General features: G+C 35.7%; 1 protein-coding gene across 2 annotated transcripts in view; it reads right to left on the bottom strand.

The window, feature by feature from the left end:
* LOC132079578 (protein unc-13 homolog A-like) overlaps positions 1-15,437 on the bottom strand; it is a 42,379-nt gene that overhangs the window by 12,904 nt on the left and 14,038 nt on the right. For both annotated transcript variants that reach the window (XM_059482283.1, XM_059482282.1), the window contains exons 4-6: positions 14,921-15,038; positions 13,102-13,225; positions 9,114-9,246 (exon numbers count right to left, since the gene is read on the bottom strand). In XM_059482283.1, coding sequence (XP_059338266.1) covers positions 9,114-9,246; positions 13,102-13,225; positions 14,921-15,038 — 375 coding nt within the window. The remainder of the gene's footprint in view (positions 1-9,113; positions 9,247-13,101; positions 13,226-14,920; positions 15,039-15,437) is intronic.

Here is a 15,437-nt window from a genome sequence, read left to right as displayed (position 1 = left end):
GAAATAGTTTCCAGCTGAAAACAAGGAGGTTTACAACACTAGCTTTCACCTCAATTCATGCACTTGGTAGAAGGGCACACTATTCTTACTGGAAAATATGTCTGGGATATGGAACTATAGAAATGGTATCCTGTCAAGGGTTATTAGACTATAAAACTGTAATTCAATTTTAAAAATTTTATAGGCCTCAATTATACAGTATAGAAAAAAGAATAATTATAACATTAAAAAGCTGTGCAGTCTGGTAAAACACTAAGAACTGTAGGCAGTACTCGTCCATCTTCGCTATAATCACATTTATAGGAAATTAATGATGTGGTAAAATTGCAAAGCAAAATTAAGTGATCTAGGCATTCCACAGTTAACTAGGTGACAGTGAGACTTACTTTTTTTAGGTCTTACATAGATTAATACAATTTAGTATCATCCAACTGCCTCATATAGCTATTTTGGTGTGTTAGTGGCAAAAGAAAGCAAAGTTTCCTCCAAGATACTACTTCTGGTAGCACTGAATCCACATCGCTACACTGGTTCCCTTTCACAGATGTTCAAGTTGCTCTTGAAAATTTATTTTTTAAACTAACAGAGCAGATAACAAAACTTACTATAGGTCAGCAACCAGTCATTCATGCCTACAGTAAAATTTTAGTGTTAAATCTGAGCACACATTTTTCTTTTTGTTTTGCTTTCTTATTGTCTAAAATAGTAAGTTTCCATAGCTATATTATCATCTTCAATCATACATTTATATTACTGCTTTCACTTAAAACAATTTACAGTTCTGAGTTCTTGAAACTAAAATTACAATTAAGAGTTCCTAGTTTCTTTGGGACAAGGTACTAAATTTTATAAGTCTGAATTTTGAGAACATTACAACAGTAACAAAATAACACTTCTAGATTTCTTAGAGATAACCTTGTTTAAGTGCCTAAAACACATAATACAGCAATAACATCTGTTTTCTAGCCATTCAGATTAAAAAATTTAGCAACGCATGAACAGAAACTAAAATATGCTTGCATATCGCCTTTAGTTCAGTTTTCCTTCCAGCCCTCTTTTACAGGTTACTTACCTAATCATTAAGAATTTAAGTCTTTTATAAGAGCTACAACTTTTGACCCACCTATAGAGCAAATTAAAAAAGCCTGAAGGTATGCATTAACCCTCATAACAGAACTCTCACTTTCTCCCATTTCAAATTTTTCCTCCAGTTCTTCACAATATTTTCATAGGCATAATTCACATTGATATTGATCTTTCTGTGTTCCTGAAGAAAGAGATCTGTTCCTGCCTGCTTTTAGAAATACCCCTGAGCCAAGTCTGCACAGCTGCTAAAGCTAAGCCATCAATTACTGCAGCCTGACCACCACTCCCCTCCATGTGCACAATTAACAATTTGGTGCACGGAAAGTACCTCCCTCTCCCTTTTGTCTTTTGACTCCTTAGATAGGTCTGAAGTCTGACCATAGAATGACTTGTTGAAGGGATGCTGCTGTCTCTGCTAAAACTGATTCAGAAAGTCCCAGCTTGCTTTAACAGGTACTTTGCAGTAATATTATTTTAGTGTTCTGACTTACAATATCACCTAAAAAGATTCTTTTCCATCACAGATAGAGAAATAGGAAACTCCTCTGTGTAGCTGAGAATGAGGACTGCAAAAAGGAACTAATAACTATTTCATTTTAGGCCACTTCAAATGTTTCAACTTCAAAATATATAGAGGCAATTTGGATTTAACACAGTGGGATTTTCTTGTTATCTGATTAACTATTATTCCCAAACATTAATATATCCCTTTCTTCAAAGATTGGGTTTGTAAGATAGGGTGATATCCTGTTTTCTTTATGATAGGATGAATTTATTCAATTCTATTAAACCATCGTCTAAAGGACCACTATAACTACAGTAATCAATACCTAAACATTTAAAATTGCAATTCTTACCACTCAGAGCTATGAACTGGATTGTAAACTGTCATTTAGATCTATCAAAACTACAGCTTGTGATACTCATCTTGTACACCTAATGCAGTGCCAGTAGATAACTCATCTTTCCCCCTATGTTGCCATGGAACAGAAGTTTTGGAGAAAGATTCCATTTTTTACGGCCTGCCAGGACAGTAAATCAACATTTTACAAAGTAACTTCCAGGTTTTTCTGATGGATTTAGAGGTACTAAAGGCAATGCTGCTACCTGACAAACCCCTACAAGATATACTATCTCCTCAGTTCTGCAGTAGCTACATTAGTGATTTCCAAACTGCAAGATGTTTATCTGAACAAAAGGAACATGCAATTAGGACAGAAACTGATTGACAAGACCAAAGGCTATGGCAGGAGACAGGTGACACAAGGAAACACATGTTGATGTGAATAAGACATTATCAAGACATTGTTCTGCTGTCCACTGAAGGTGCAGCTTTTAATCAATCTTGAATCTGTCAAAGTGTCATCTTGGATTGTTCCCAGAAAGCAAACAATGTCTATCTGACACTTAGGGAAACTCAGTGAATTTCTCCAGATTTTGCTTGGATTTGCCACTATGCAGCTATTTGAATTTCTTGCTTATTTCAATACTGTATCATTAATTCTTTTTTTCCTCTAATATACCCAACTCAAAAAACAAAAGTATCTGTATTTTTTTCCATAATATATACTGGAAAGGCATATTTCTTCAATCAACTAAACTCAGTTTTCTCCTACAGCATCTCTCTATTCATAACCAATGCCTAATATTTCAATTTTATTAAAAAGCCATTAAAATCAGTATTATAAAAGTATTTGATTGAATATGCATGCAATAAACAAACAAAATAAATTGCTATGCAAGTATAATAAACTAATTCCAGTGAAGTTCACCCTGCTTCTGAATAGAATGGTATCTTTCAGGGTAGCAGTGTATAGATGAAATATGACACAGCTGTAGGAGCCCAACCAAAGTTTTCATAAACTTTTGCTGCTTTTCCAACAACAACTCTCTTTTCTCTCTTTGTGTAGCTCTTTATGTAGAGTTCTTATGCTCCCCCCTGAAACGGCTGTTGTTTTTAGAGTTCAAGTCATACAGAGAAAGGGAATTTCTCTGCAGAAGAATTGATGTCTGACAACTATTTTAGCTTTTCTATAAATGAACAAATTTTCTAGTAGTTTCAAGGGAATACTTCCACAGAGATTGAATATTTTCAATCTTTTACACACAGCTATAAGCATTAATTAGATAAACTAGTTTCCAGAACAACAAGGTTACCTTAAAAATTTACTATTATGTAAGGTCTAAGTAAAATGTGTCAAGCTTTATAGCAGGTAAACCTTTTGGGAACCCAAGATAACTGCAGAACAGTTATAGACTTATTACAGTTACATGATATCAGAAACCTCTAAGAAGGCATAGAACTTAATCTAGGTAAAAGAAAACTTCAAAAGTCTTTTGTGTTCCTTTCAAGCCTAAGGAGTTTATAATGAATAATGTTACATTACACAGAATCTCAGGGAGCCTCATAATGGCTTCTCATTTATTATGAAAAGTTGTCACCATAGCAAACAACACAAAACTATGAATATTAATAAGGGAGCCAATTAAAGCTCAGTATCAGCTCATATTAGGATGCAAAACAATCATCAGAACACTCCCAATAACCACAAACAAAACCGACTCTTGTGAAAAGACTGAAAGGTAAAGAACCTTATAAGATCTGATAACTGGAAGAAGCAAAACAGTATGGACTGGTGGGGATGGGTATTGGAAGAAACCAAGAGCAATTTCTGTTATGTGCCAAAGATATTTGCATTTTATTTTAGTGTGTAATCCATTTTATAATTGGGTTTTGTAGGTTATTTCATATATACAGCAGGACATAAAATTTGGCTGTATATTTTGTGCTAGAGCTAGATACTATTCCTCCTTTATTGGAAGTTTTTCCAAGATTGTCTCATTCCTATATTGGAATACTGGCTCAAGCACAGCTCTGCCTATGTACCCACTGAGCAGGAGCTCCAGTCCTGGAGTCAGTGCAGACATGAATCTGACCCTGCTGTGCTGTTATGGACCTGCCTGGTGCTCACTGCTGTGCCCTGCCCTGGCTGCACCTCTGGCCCTGACCCCGAGCTCCAGGAATCGCCAGTTTGGCCTCGGAGCTGTTCCATCAGCACAGGCTGAGCACTGTTGTTGACCCTCGCTGCCATTCCCAGGCTTGCCTGGGGTACTGGGCTGGGGCACTGCCTGCCCTGGCCCTGCCCTGTTAGCCTGCCTCACTGCCCCTCCCTTGGGAGCAGCAGCTCATCCTCACTTACCTACAGCCTCAATCCTGCACATTTGTACAAACCCACCTAGGGATGAAGAGTAGCTTTCAGATGTGCCACAAAGATTGGACTCTTAGGTGCATACTTCATAATTACTAAAAAACATCAAATAGATTGTACCAAGAACTTCAGGATGTTAGTTAAAGCATTAGACTTGAAAACCAGTCAAACAAAAATAACTTACCAAAATCTATTTGGGATAACTTTAGGAAAGAAAATGTACATCAACATGTCACATCAGCTCACCATCACTTACTTGTTCTAAACTGCAAATTGCCTTGCAAAATAAATCTGTTTGCTTCCATACTACAATTCCTAACAATTTCATATGCACTTAATTGGGGTTTTTTTCTGACACAAATCTTCAATTCCCTAATTTTTTCTCAGTTATCTCAGTGTCCTTTTTCTCAATCTCTTTCAAGTAAAATATTTTCTCTATATATTGAGAACTTCTAACTTACCTTGTTTTCCACTTTTTTACTCAAAAAATTTTAGAATATACTAATTAAATGGGTAACAATTGTAAATTGTAAAAAAGCCCATAAAAATTGATTGAACTTGAAATTCACTGTATATATGAGATTTAGCATTCTCCATCCCCAATTTTAAATTTTGTTTATATTTCCTCTGCTGTACAGAGTTACTGTAAGAGTCTTGAAAATTATTTAGAAACATTTTTTCAAAATCGTCTTTTAAAGTACTACTTTTAATCAAGGGCAATAGTTTTAGGCCACAGAAGATGTGAAGGAAACACATTTGAGAGAGGCAAGAGGGTGGAACTGAAATAGGAAAGGGCAGCAGAGCAGGAAGGATCATCAATAAGCATGTGAGTTTGAGTGACAGATGAGAATTAAGCCTGGGGTACAGTGGAATGAACTCGCAGCACTGTGCTGGTACACAAAGGGTTTAATTTTACATAAGACTTTCATTGAAAAGATCTGCATTACTGTAATTACATAAATTAATAACATTTATTTACAGTTTTAAATTACTTATTTATTATACAAGAGTAAACATCACCTCAAGCTGAATACCTTCCTACCCACACTGCTTTCTGTAACTCAAGCAGAACAAAGCTGTCCAGGAGGCCAAAGAGCTCAGAGGAATGATCTTTAATATGTGAAAATAGCTCAGACTCAGGGAAGCCTCTTGGTTCATGGGTTTTGATATAAACAACTCTTTTACCTTGCTTTTGGAACACACAAGTGTTTAGAGAACAGCCTATGAATAATAATTAAATGCAAAACCACCAATCACTAATTATAATGTCAATGTCTTTCTATATTTTGAAAATAATCTGCCAGTTCTGAAAGCTGGGAACCAGGGGATATTCATAGCCAAAAGCCTTGCATGTGATAGACATCTTTTGTTAAATGCCTCTTTTTTTCTTTTGGACCTTATTTGTTTTGGCAGCAAATAAGAAGCAATACCTTGTTATAGAAAATCAGTTATGCTTACCTATTCTGTAATTTAAATTTGAGGACACTCTTACTGAATGATCACCACAGAAAAATGTATATATTCAGAAAACTATCTGTTTAAACAGACGGGTATGCATGGAAATATGGCTTTTGTTTAAGGAGTTCATTACCTGTAGCCAAGAGGTGGAGGTGGAAATTTTCACGATTTAGAAATAATTTTATGCTTGTCTATCATTTTTTCTGTTATCTAGGCATGAATAATGAAACAAATCACTGGAAAAATGGCTGTAAACTGATCACCTCAAATTAATGTAGACCTCAGCAATTGTTTGCTTCTCTCTCTATGGAAAACCAGGAAAGATTAATTACATTTTTAAGAGGCCATTTAATGCCCATGACATTTCAAGCACTAAGAAACTTCTAATACTATCACATTGAAGCTTTCTTTTCCGTTTTCATCCATTTGAAAATAAATATGCATTCTACTGTCACAAATCACTATGTTAGTTAATATCAGTATAATGATTATATAAAAATCAACTTTGCTAGTGGCTGCAGATCATGAAGTCAAATTTTAGCAATATAACTCATTTTAACACAGCAGTTACAGTACCCAAGCCATTAGAAAAGAGGAAGCACTGATCAAGCCAAACACTTTAGAACAAGATACTCAACCCCAAATTTGTCAATACAATCTATGTAGGTCTGGTAATGTTTTGTGGGCAGCATATCCCTTCCTGTGTAGGTATACATCACATCCATTCACTTGCTATGAAGGCAGAAATATAATAAACCATATATGTTTATTTCTGTCTAAAGAATGGATTTTTAGTTGCCTTTTTTTTAATGTAATATTTTTTCTCTTTGTTCAATGATTGTTTTACAGCTCTACAGAGAAAACAAGTATCACAGGACAAATCAATATTTTAAAAAGAAAGATCCTTGTCCCTGTTTTTGTATTTCCCTAGGTTTTGGGTTTAGTTGGTTGCTTTTAAAAGAAATATTTGCTCCACTTTGCTTGTTTTGGAAATTCCCCTAATCAATTTTATGCTGTTTGTTTTAGTTTATGCTTAACAGGTATATCTGTACATTTCTGGCTGTTCTGGCTATACAGCAATATTATTTCTACCTCAGTAGTACCAGAGATTAACCATGAAATTATTTTTCCTACAAGTAGTAGCATTCAGCACTGAATACTAATAATGCATAAAGTGTGAACAAATTGATTTATCCTATGGCTACTACGGAGAGGTGCAATGAAGTATACAATAAATAATTGATTGCTGATTTTTAAAAATTCAGTGATTCACTCATTAATTACATTATAGAAAAACTCAGATGATTTATGGGTTTTGGGGTATTTTTTACTAATATTTTCCCCTTCTCTTTTGGTCTTTTTTTCTAAGCCTCTAGGGAAAAAATATTGCTCCAATAAGAGGTTACTTAATTTACCACAACCTTCAAATTTTGATTTAGCGAGCTTTTGCTTTATGGGAAAATGTTACTCAGTTACACTTAATTAGTCATTAGTCTACACCCAAAGTCATTAGCCAAAAACATGATTTATGTACATAACCAAAGAACTGATGAATAATATCAGTCTAAAAAAACACTTAAGGAAGAAATTTGGAATATATTAATACTTAAATATTTACAGGACAGTTAATTTTAGTGCTTAATGCAGTTATTCAAAAGAAATAGTCTCATCCACATGCCAGGTTTTCTGTATAAATGCAGTTATTTGGAATAAATACACATCTCTAAGTTTTAAAATAATATTTCTGTTCAGAATCTTTGAAAATACCTATAAATATAAGACAAAATACCTATAAAAATAGATAAAAACTTTTCATCTAAAAATAATAGTTTAGTGCTGACTCTCAATTTAGTATTATAAAAGCTCATTGAATTTCAATACAATTATTTGGTACAAAGAGGGTAAAGAATTCCATAGTCAGACTGGGTTAGCTTCTTTTGGTTTAGCTTAACCTGCTCAGAGGCTCAGATCTTTGCTGAAAATGACACGTCAGCACAGATGATATGCTAATGACTGGACATGTGCTTAGAACAACACAGAGAAACAGCTCTTGAGTGCTGCCATTACTGACAGCTCTCACCCTGAGGAAGCACTTGTACTTCTGTGTAAATACCCTGCAAGGGCTGACTGGGAAATGTAAATGGTGAGGCTGACAGGCACCCAAGCAACGCTGTGGCACCCTGGCCACGTGCAGTCCCTAACTGCCTCCTTGAGTTTGAGCTTTTTGTAGATTCTAATTTCCTAATTTTGTGTAGAAGTTACATGCTCCAGGACCCTGCTTTTTTAAAGTATGCGTGAAAAGGTGGTTTAAGGGCATCAAGATGTTATTGCCTCAGAGAATACTTAACAACATATTAGTTTTCATTGTATTTTCTCTCATGTTTGAGCTTATTTTCTAGTACCACTGCTGTTAGACATTATTTAAACAGGAGCAAAGTGCCTGACACACCAAATATTCTTGCTGCCTTTCCCAAGAGCCTTTTCTACCCCTCATCAAGGCCAAACACCTTTTGGAGTGTCAGCTGCTCACAGTGCCTTTCCTGCACTGCTATGGATAAAAGACACAATGAATGAAATATAATACAGTCTGTGACAGCTGCTATGAAAGCCAAAATGAACAGTAGAGGGAACTTTTTTTTCTCACCAGTTTGCCTTTCAAAAGAAGTGATTATGCCAACACAGAGAAAGCTCTCCCTGCTCAGAGACCACTGCTGAGTGTTCTTAGAGGCTGACTGGGCTCCCTCCTGAGCATTCAACTTCATTGAGCAAAAGGTGATGGCAGAGAAATAATACATCTGTAGCCACCTTATTCCTTGCCCCCTTCCACCATTATGGATCATCATTTTGCACATTCACAGAAGCAGAAAGACAGCAATTATCTTTCCCCTGCCTTTTTTTTTCCACTGCTTTCTTGTTTGTTCAGAAGAAATAGATAGGAAATATTAATTCTCTTCTAGAAAACTTACAGAAATGCAGGCAGCCTGTCTAGGTAAATACATTAGCTTCAAAAATGGAATCAAATGTCTTTCCTGCTTTCCAGAGGAAATAGAATAGTTACAATACCCAAGCATGTCAGGAGTTGCTTCCCTTCCTCTCTTAGTATTTCAAGAAGTCACTATGGAATTGCTGAACCCTATGTAGACACATGCCCAGGGATGAGAACAGGAGAGGTGGACATGTATTTGCCATAAAAGAATATAGAAAAGCTAATAAATACCTGTATTTTCTTTACAAGCTTAAGAGACTTGCATATTCCTGCTTAAAATAGTTTTGTATGTATCATGCTGACTTTCAGATATCCCAAAAAAATTAAAATCAACAAATGATATCACACAGGTCTGATGTGACAAGGTAAAATACCTGAGTTTGCTTTCTTGCATGCTGAGCCCACTGTCCATGGATGGCTGACTGTCATTTGTACCTTGATGTGAATATCTTGTATGTTGGTGTGTCTCTCTGTGCCAGCCTCTGCAATCTAAATCTCTGTGGGTATCTGTAGAGAAGGAAAAAGCTGCTAGAAATCTTTCAGCCCATTTTACTTCTAAAAGAGGAAGCAATATATAAAATTAATTATCTTAATTGATTAAATCAATAGTAACAGGGAATTATCAAATCCATTGCAAACATTGTAATGATTAAATCACTTGTTACAAGGACAGTAGAAAGAGTTCCAAGACAATCTTCTGATTGCCACTCTAAAAACTTTGAGAGACCTAGACCAATTACTTCCTTATTATACCAAGTTAATTTTACAGCTTAAAAAATTACCTATGGCTGGATAAGGAAGAAAATTGATTTTTTAAAGTTTTCCAGTTCAACCTGCCATGTATTTTTTATGGCACCATGCACAGCATTCTGAGATCTAGGTTTTTTTGTTTGATTGGATTTTGGTTCTGTGGGGTTTTTCTGTATTTATGTAGAGAATCAGGCTCTACTTTAATTCCACATGCTATTGGTCTAGAACTGAGGGCTTTTTTTCCTCCCAGCTCTAGGCTCTTGGGAGAAACATGACAAGTCTGCAACTGGAGGTACAAACTGATCCCCTGCAGAACATTTTGTGCTACAAATCATCCTATTAGCTTTAGTGAGAGGAAAGGGTTCACGATCTGACCCTGATTGTGAAGAAGTTTTCTTCCGTAAAGATGATAAAAATTTGTGTGCCCACCTCTTTTTTTTCATTTTTAAAGTTTTGCTTACAGATTGGGAACAACGTTTTGTTTACCATCACTAGGTAAGCTGCCAGAAATTTGTCATCTTTTGCTCAAAGTGAACACAGCACTGTTGTAAAACATGCAAAAAATAAAGACAACACTCTGGAAAACAGAATCTTTCAGTTTTCCTCCTGCATATGTTAAGGCAGACTTTTAAATTGTAAGTATATGTCAATTATTATACTAAATAAAGTGGTCTGTACTTAGAATTCTATACAGTGATGCATGAGTTTTCACAGTCAGTATATTATGGTTTTTCAGGACTTTGCTTTTTGCTGATCAAAGCTGTATTAGAACAAATAATTTTCTCACTTGCTAATCTCTTGGCATATCAGTGCATTAGTATGGTGACTAATGCAGAAACAGGGATTAAATCTCATCATTGCTACTTTGTTTTTGTTACTTCACTTGCTAATTAATGCATATGAAATTTTTGATAATGAGTTGAATTAAAAGCAAGCCTAAGACATGAGTTCAGCGTGGTATTTTCCAAAATTATTAATGAAGTAAAATTCTGTCAACTTTTAGTAGGCTACTTGGCAAAATGACATTTTTGCTCCTAAGACACAGAAATGATTTTCCAAATTACAGCTATTACCAATTACTTCAATAAAATTACCTTGAATTTTTTTAGATTTTACTCTTTATGTAAGGTATAAAAAAGTTAACAAGTAAGCTACCTATTTCTAATGCTGAATTCAAGAAAAAAAAGACATGTCCTTTAAATTTTCTTGTGTTGTCTCTTACAAGAAATGTCACAGTTGAGACAGCACGATACACAAAATATCACCATACAATTTCAGCAAGCTTTAAGCATTAAGTCTCTTCACCCATACACAGTAACACCATACCCCATCAGAAGGCTCCAGGCCTCTGCCCATACAGAGGAACAACCTGCCACTTCAGAAGGCTGCAAGCCTCTGCCCTTCTTGTTCTTTAGCCCAACCTTTTATCCCCCTGATGTTGATGCACTGCACCTGTGTGCCCTCTGTTCCCTTTGGAGGTTGGTCAGTGCCCCGGGGCACTCCATGGCTCATTGCTGTCAATGCTGCTCACCTGCTGCTCACAGCTGTTGCTCATTAGGGATGAGGCTTGGCCACAGCCCCACTCTCAATTAACACAAACTGTGTACCTACAAAGAAAGACCTAAAATATTTGAAGGAAAATTATCTTATTTCATAAACTCCTGATTACCCTTTAAAAATTTTGACTTTTAGAGACATGAAAAACATTTGTAATTCACTGTAGTGTTTATCCGAAGTCAGTATTTTATTACTGTGACTTTGCTTGCGGAATTTTAAATATAGTAGGTATTCACTTTACTTAGCAGCCTTTTAATGCAGCTCAGTTTAGCTGGCAACAGTGAAATGTCTACTTTACAGCTACCATAACTGACATTAAATAATACCTCTAGAAAAGGCACTGAACTACTGATGAGAACATACTTCCACGGTACTTGATGCAGGATTTCAAGTCCAAATGAAGTCATACTATTAAAGGAGAATGGGAGGCTCTTATATTTCTGCCCATTATCTGGCATTCTCAAATGAACATCTTCCAGGAATTGTCAAAAGTAACTGTAGTCTTCTACCTTTCCAGTGTTATTTGTCATAATAAAGAGGCTGCACTGATTCCAACAGTCAATGAGAGATCTTCAGGTGCTCATAACTGAGCTGAGTCATTCAATAGGACAAGCAATGAAAATTCCCTCGCCAAACCCCAGGTGGATGATATCCTGACTTTCTCCATAACCAAGACAATTTTGAGTTCTCGCCTCTATGAACACAACTACAGCGTAAGAGTGACCTCTACAGGATCTTCACAGCACCGTGCCTACCGTCCCAGGGCCTGCCTTGGGAACTTTTTCAAATATTTTTGTTTGAAATCAGAATACAAGCTTCAACATACAAACCAACAGTCTCTCCAAGAAGCGGCCTGAAATAAGCAAAAGTCTGAATTTACGTACTGTAAACACACAATTAGAGTTCCTATTTCAGATTTACAATTGGTTTCTAGATATGAGCTTGACATAAGGACATAAAACATTCTGCTAATTCAGCATATCAAACAAAGCAAACAAAAACCTGAATGCAACTAGGGAAGAGGTTATAGCTCAAAAATTTTTTGGCCAACTAGCAAAGTAGTAAATTTTGTTAAAAAAAAACCAAAGAAAATTAAAAAGAAAGGGGAAAAAAAGGTAGACTATGCTGTAGCTTGTAAGAAACTAAAAAATAGCCCACAGTCACTTTGTGAAAAGATATGTATTCCACCTGATGTATTAATAGGAATATATTCATGCAGACTAGACCAAAAAACAATTTACCAAGGTTAATCAAAGGTAACGCATTTTAAAAATAAATCAGACAATCAAAGAGCATATTATTGGTATAACTTCTAGACTTTCTTTTCATATAGTTTCTTATTCACACTTCTTCACTTTACTTTATTCTTACATAAATTTTAGGATTAATCTTTTCAGACACAGTTCATTAAACTATTTAAAGAGTAAAATGTTAAGCTAAATTGGTAAGCTAAATTATGCTTGTGACCTTAATTGGAGATAGACCAAGTCTATGGACTGATAATCTTAGTAAAATCAATCTTGTATTTTATCTGGAAGCAATGTGTGGTGATTTATTATTTGAAGTTCAGTTTCAATTTCTACCCTCATTTACACCACAATCATATATACAGAAATATAAATAGTTTCCGTGTTCATATGCACTAAAAATAAGGGCAGACAACCATTGCTAGGAAGGTAAAAAAATGCTGTGAAGGCCTGGATTTTATTAAAACTTACATTGTGCATTGGTCAAAGCTGATGTGCTGCAGAGCTGTAACACACAGGCTCTAGTACTGACCTTGAAGGAGGTACTTCCTCCTTTAGCTCTCCAATGCACATGTGGATCCCCACTAGCTACTGAAACTGCTCATCCAGCTCCCTGTGGGATGTGGTTCTTACTTACCAATGACAATGACCAGTACTGATTGTGAAAATACTTTAGTGATGAAGAGGCATTTAGGATTCTATAGAAAAAATTGCTATTTATTGGTGTATTTCAGGAACTCACGTGAAATGACAGGAACTTAGAGAGAAATAGAATGGCTGGAATGCTGGACCTTAATCTATAACTCACCAAATGGTAATGCAAAGTAGATATCTAGTAAGATCTCATGAGAAGTTGGTGTTTTTGTGCCTTGAATCTCACTTCCATTTTTTATTACTTCAGAATGCAATCTCCACCAGGAACCTGGGCCTTCCTAGGAAAAACAGGTTATAGAAATTACCTGGGCAGGATTTATAGCATTATCCACTTTTTGCTGAAAGAAATTTCCCTTAAGTCAGTAGGAGCTCCTTTATAGCACCATTTTAGTATTTTCCAGCTTTTGTTGATGTACTAGCTAGGACTTCAAATTTTCTCAGTCATCAAATTCAAAATATAACATTTGCATGACAAATAGACATTAAGGTTGTCAGATGATTAAGACACAAGAAATATGAACATTGAAAATTACTCTTATCAACAAAGATTTTCCAAGTTCCCCTTTCAACTGGTGCCAAACAAGTACACTCTAGCAAGACTGAAACAATCCAAGTTAATAACCAAGCCAAAAAAGAGCTTCTAAAGTAACACTCCCTTGTAGGCTATTTCTGAGTTATAAAGCCCAGAACAGAACTGCAGGGTTAAGACCAGAAGGATAAATAACTAGGAATGTTCCACAGTGGACTAATTATAAATGAAGGTTTAGAGGATCTGAAGAAATTAAAAACAATCTCTTATCTTGCATCTTTGTTTGTTTAAAGTTTCCGTACTTAAAAGCAAGCCACAACCTCTGTGTCAGCAAGTTGTAACTCAGCAACAGCTTGGGCAGCAGAGCAGAACAACTTGCCCTGGGGCTTGAAATGGCACTTGGCAGCTGTGATAGAGTCTCTTCTAATTTAAGCAGGAATTACTTTCTTCCTCTGCTTCCATTTTCTGAGAAGAATCATTGAAATGTCAGTTCAATGTATACATTAATATTTATTAGCTCCTATAAGGAAATGGTTACAGAGTCTGACGAGAGATACTGCACGAAGTTATTCCCTGATTTTCTTACCTTTACCCTATCTTCAATTGCCTTTATGTTTCGTAAGTATTAAAGAAGGCAAACAATTTTTATTTGCAAGGATTAATTTCATCTTCTCTAATTCACAGTTACTTCAAAAACAGCCTACAGGGACCATACATGTGAAAGCATATTTATGACTGGGAGAATTGTGGATTATTAGAATAGAATACCTCTACCTTTTTCAAATTTATAAAATTGTGCATCAATTGCAGATTGCTTCAGTATTTCCATATTCCTAGAAACCTTTTTTTTTCTTATAAAATGTTTTATAAAATACTGAAAGCAAGTACAACCATTCTGGTGGCCAAGTGACTATGGTAGATGTGTAACCCCCGTATTGACCCAGTTTCCTCACTCACCCTTTCCTTTTTCTTCACTGTACTATTCATTTCTTCTGTAGCACCACAGGGTACATTTCTGTTTTCCTCTCTGAGACCATGGTCAATTCCCATGAGAAAGAGAACAACAATATTTGGCCCATTTTAATAGAGAATTACCCAAGGTCACAAAATGAAGAGCCAGACCATGGAACTTGATCTAAAATTCTTTCACTCTAATCTTATAAACCAAACATGCCTGCCTCTCTAATTGTTCCTAAGTTCTGCTGAACCTTAACTCACCTTGTGTTATACCTGGCCTGGGATCTGAGCCATTTCTCCAGGGCATACAGCTAATGCACACCAGTTGTCACTTTGAGAGCCTCATGTATATTATGCCTTGATATTACAACTGAAGCAAAGGAGTTAGAAGCATACACTGCTCACAAATGTTGTCCAGGGAGTCCAAGAATGGGAAATTTATTGGATTTTACTCAGCGCTTTATATTTCCACAGAAAGTCAACTTACATCTGTTGCATATTCCACAGTGGCAAGAGGAATCCATAAAACTCCTAAAATGCTATCCCAGAGCAAGCCTTTCTTCCACAGCTCTATAATGAAGCCCTTTTCATCAGCACTGATTTCACTATAAAGAATGAACAGAGATCATTAAAATGAAAACGTAACCTCAACTGCTCAGCAATCTATCATAGCAATTTATTCTTATCTTCTTACAGCAGATACAGAGGTGGGGTTTTTAGTATACTTGTAAAATACAAACTAGCAGGATGAACACAAATGTGAGACTGAACAAGCCAAATCTCAAGTCTTATTGTTCAGGATTGCCCTTGTGAAATGATGAGGACAGTTCCGCTGGAGCAATGGGAAAACATCTCTCAACTTCACAAGGTGCAGATCCAGATACTATTTTAGTTGTAATTAAAGGATACATGCAGTTTATTACTAGTTAGTTTTGACCAAAAAAAATACCATATCACAAACTTATTTTGCAAGAAGTCAAAATCAAATTTTACCAGGCCATATC

The sequence above is a fragment of the Ammospiza nelsoni genome, chromosome 14 (assembly GCF_027579445.1).
Source record: "Ammospiza nelsoni isolate bAmmNel1 chromosome 14, bAmmNel1.pri, whole genome shotgun sequence".
NCBI classification, from domain to species: domain Eukaryota; kingdom Metazoa; phylum Chordata; class Aves; order Passeriformes; family Passerellidae; genus Ammospiza; species Ammospiza nelsoni.
This window is presented reverse-complemented; position numbering and strand designations above follow the sequence as displayed.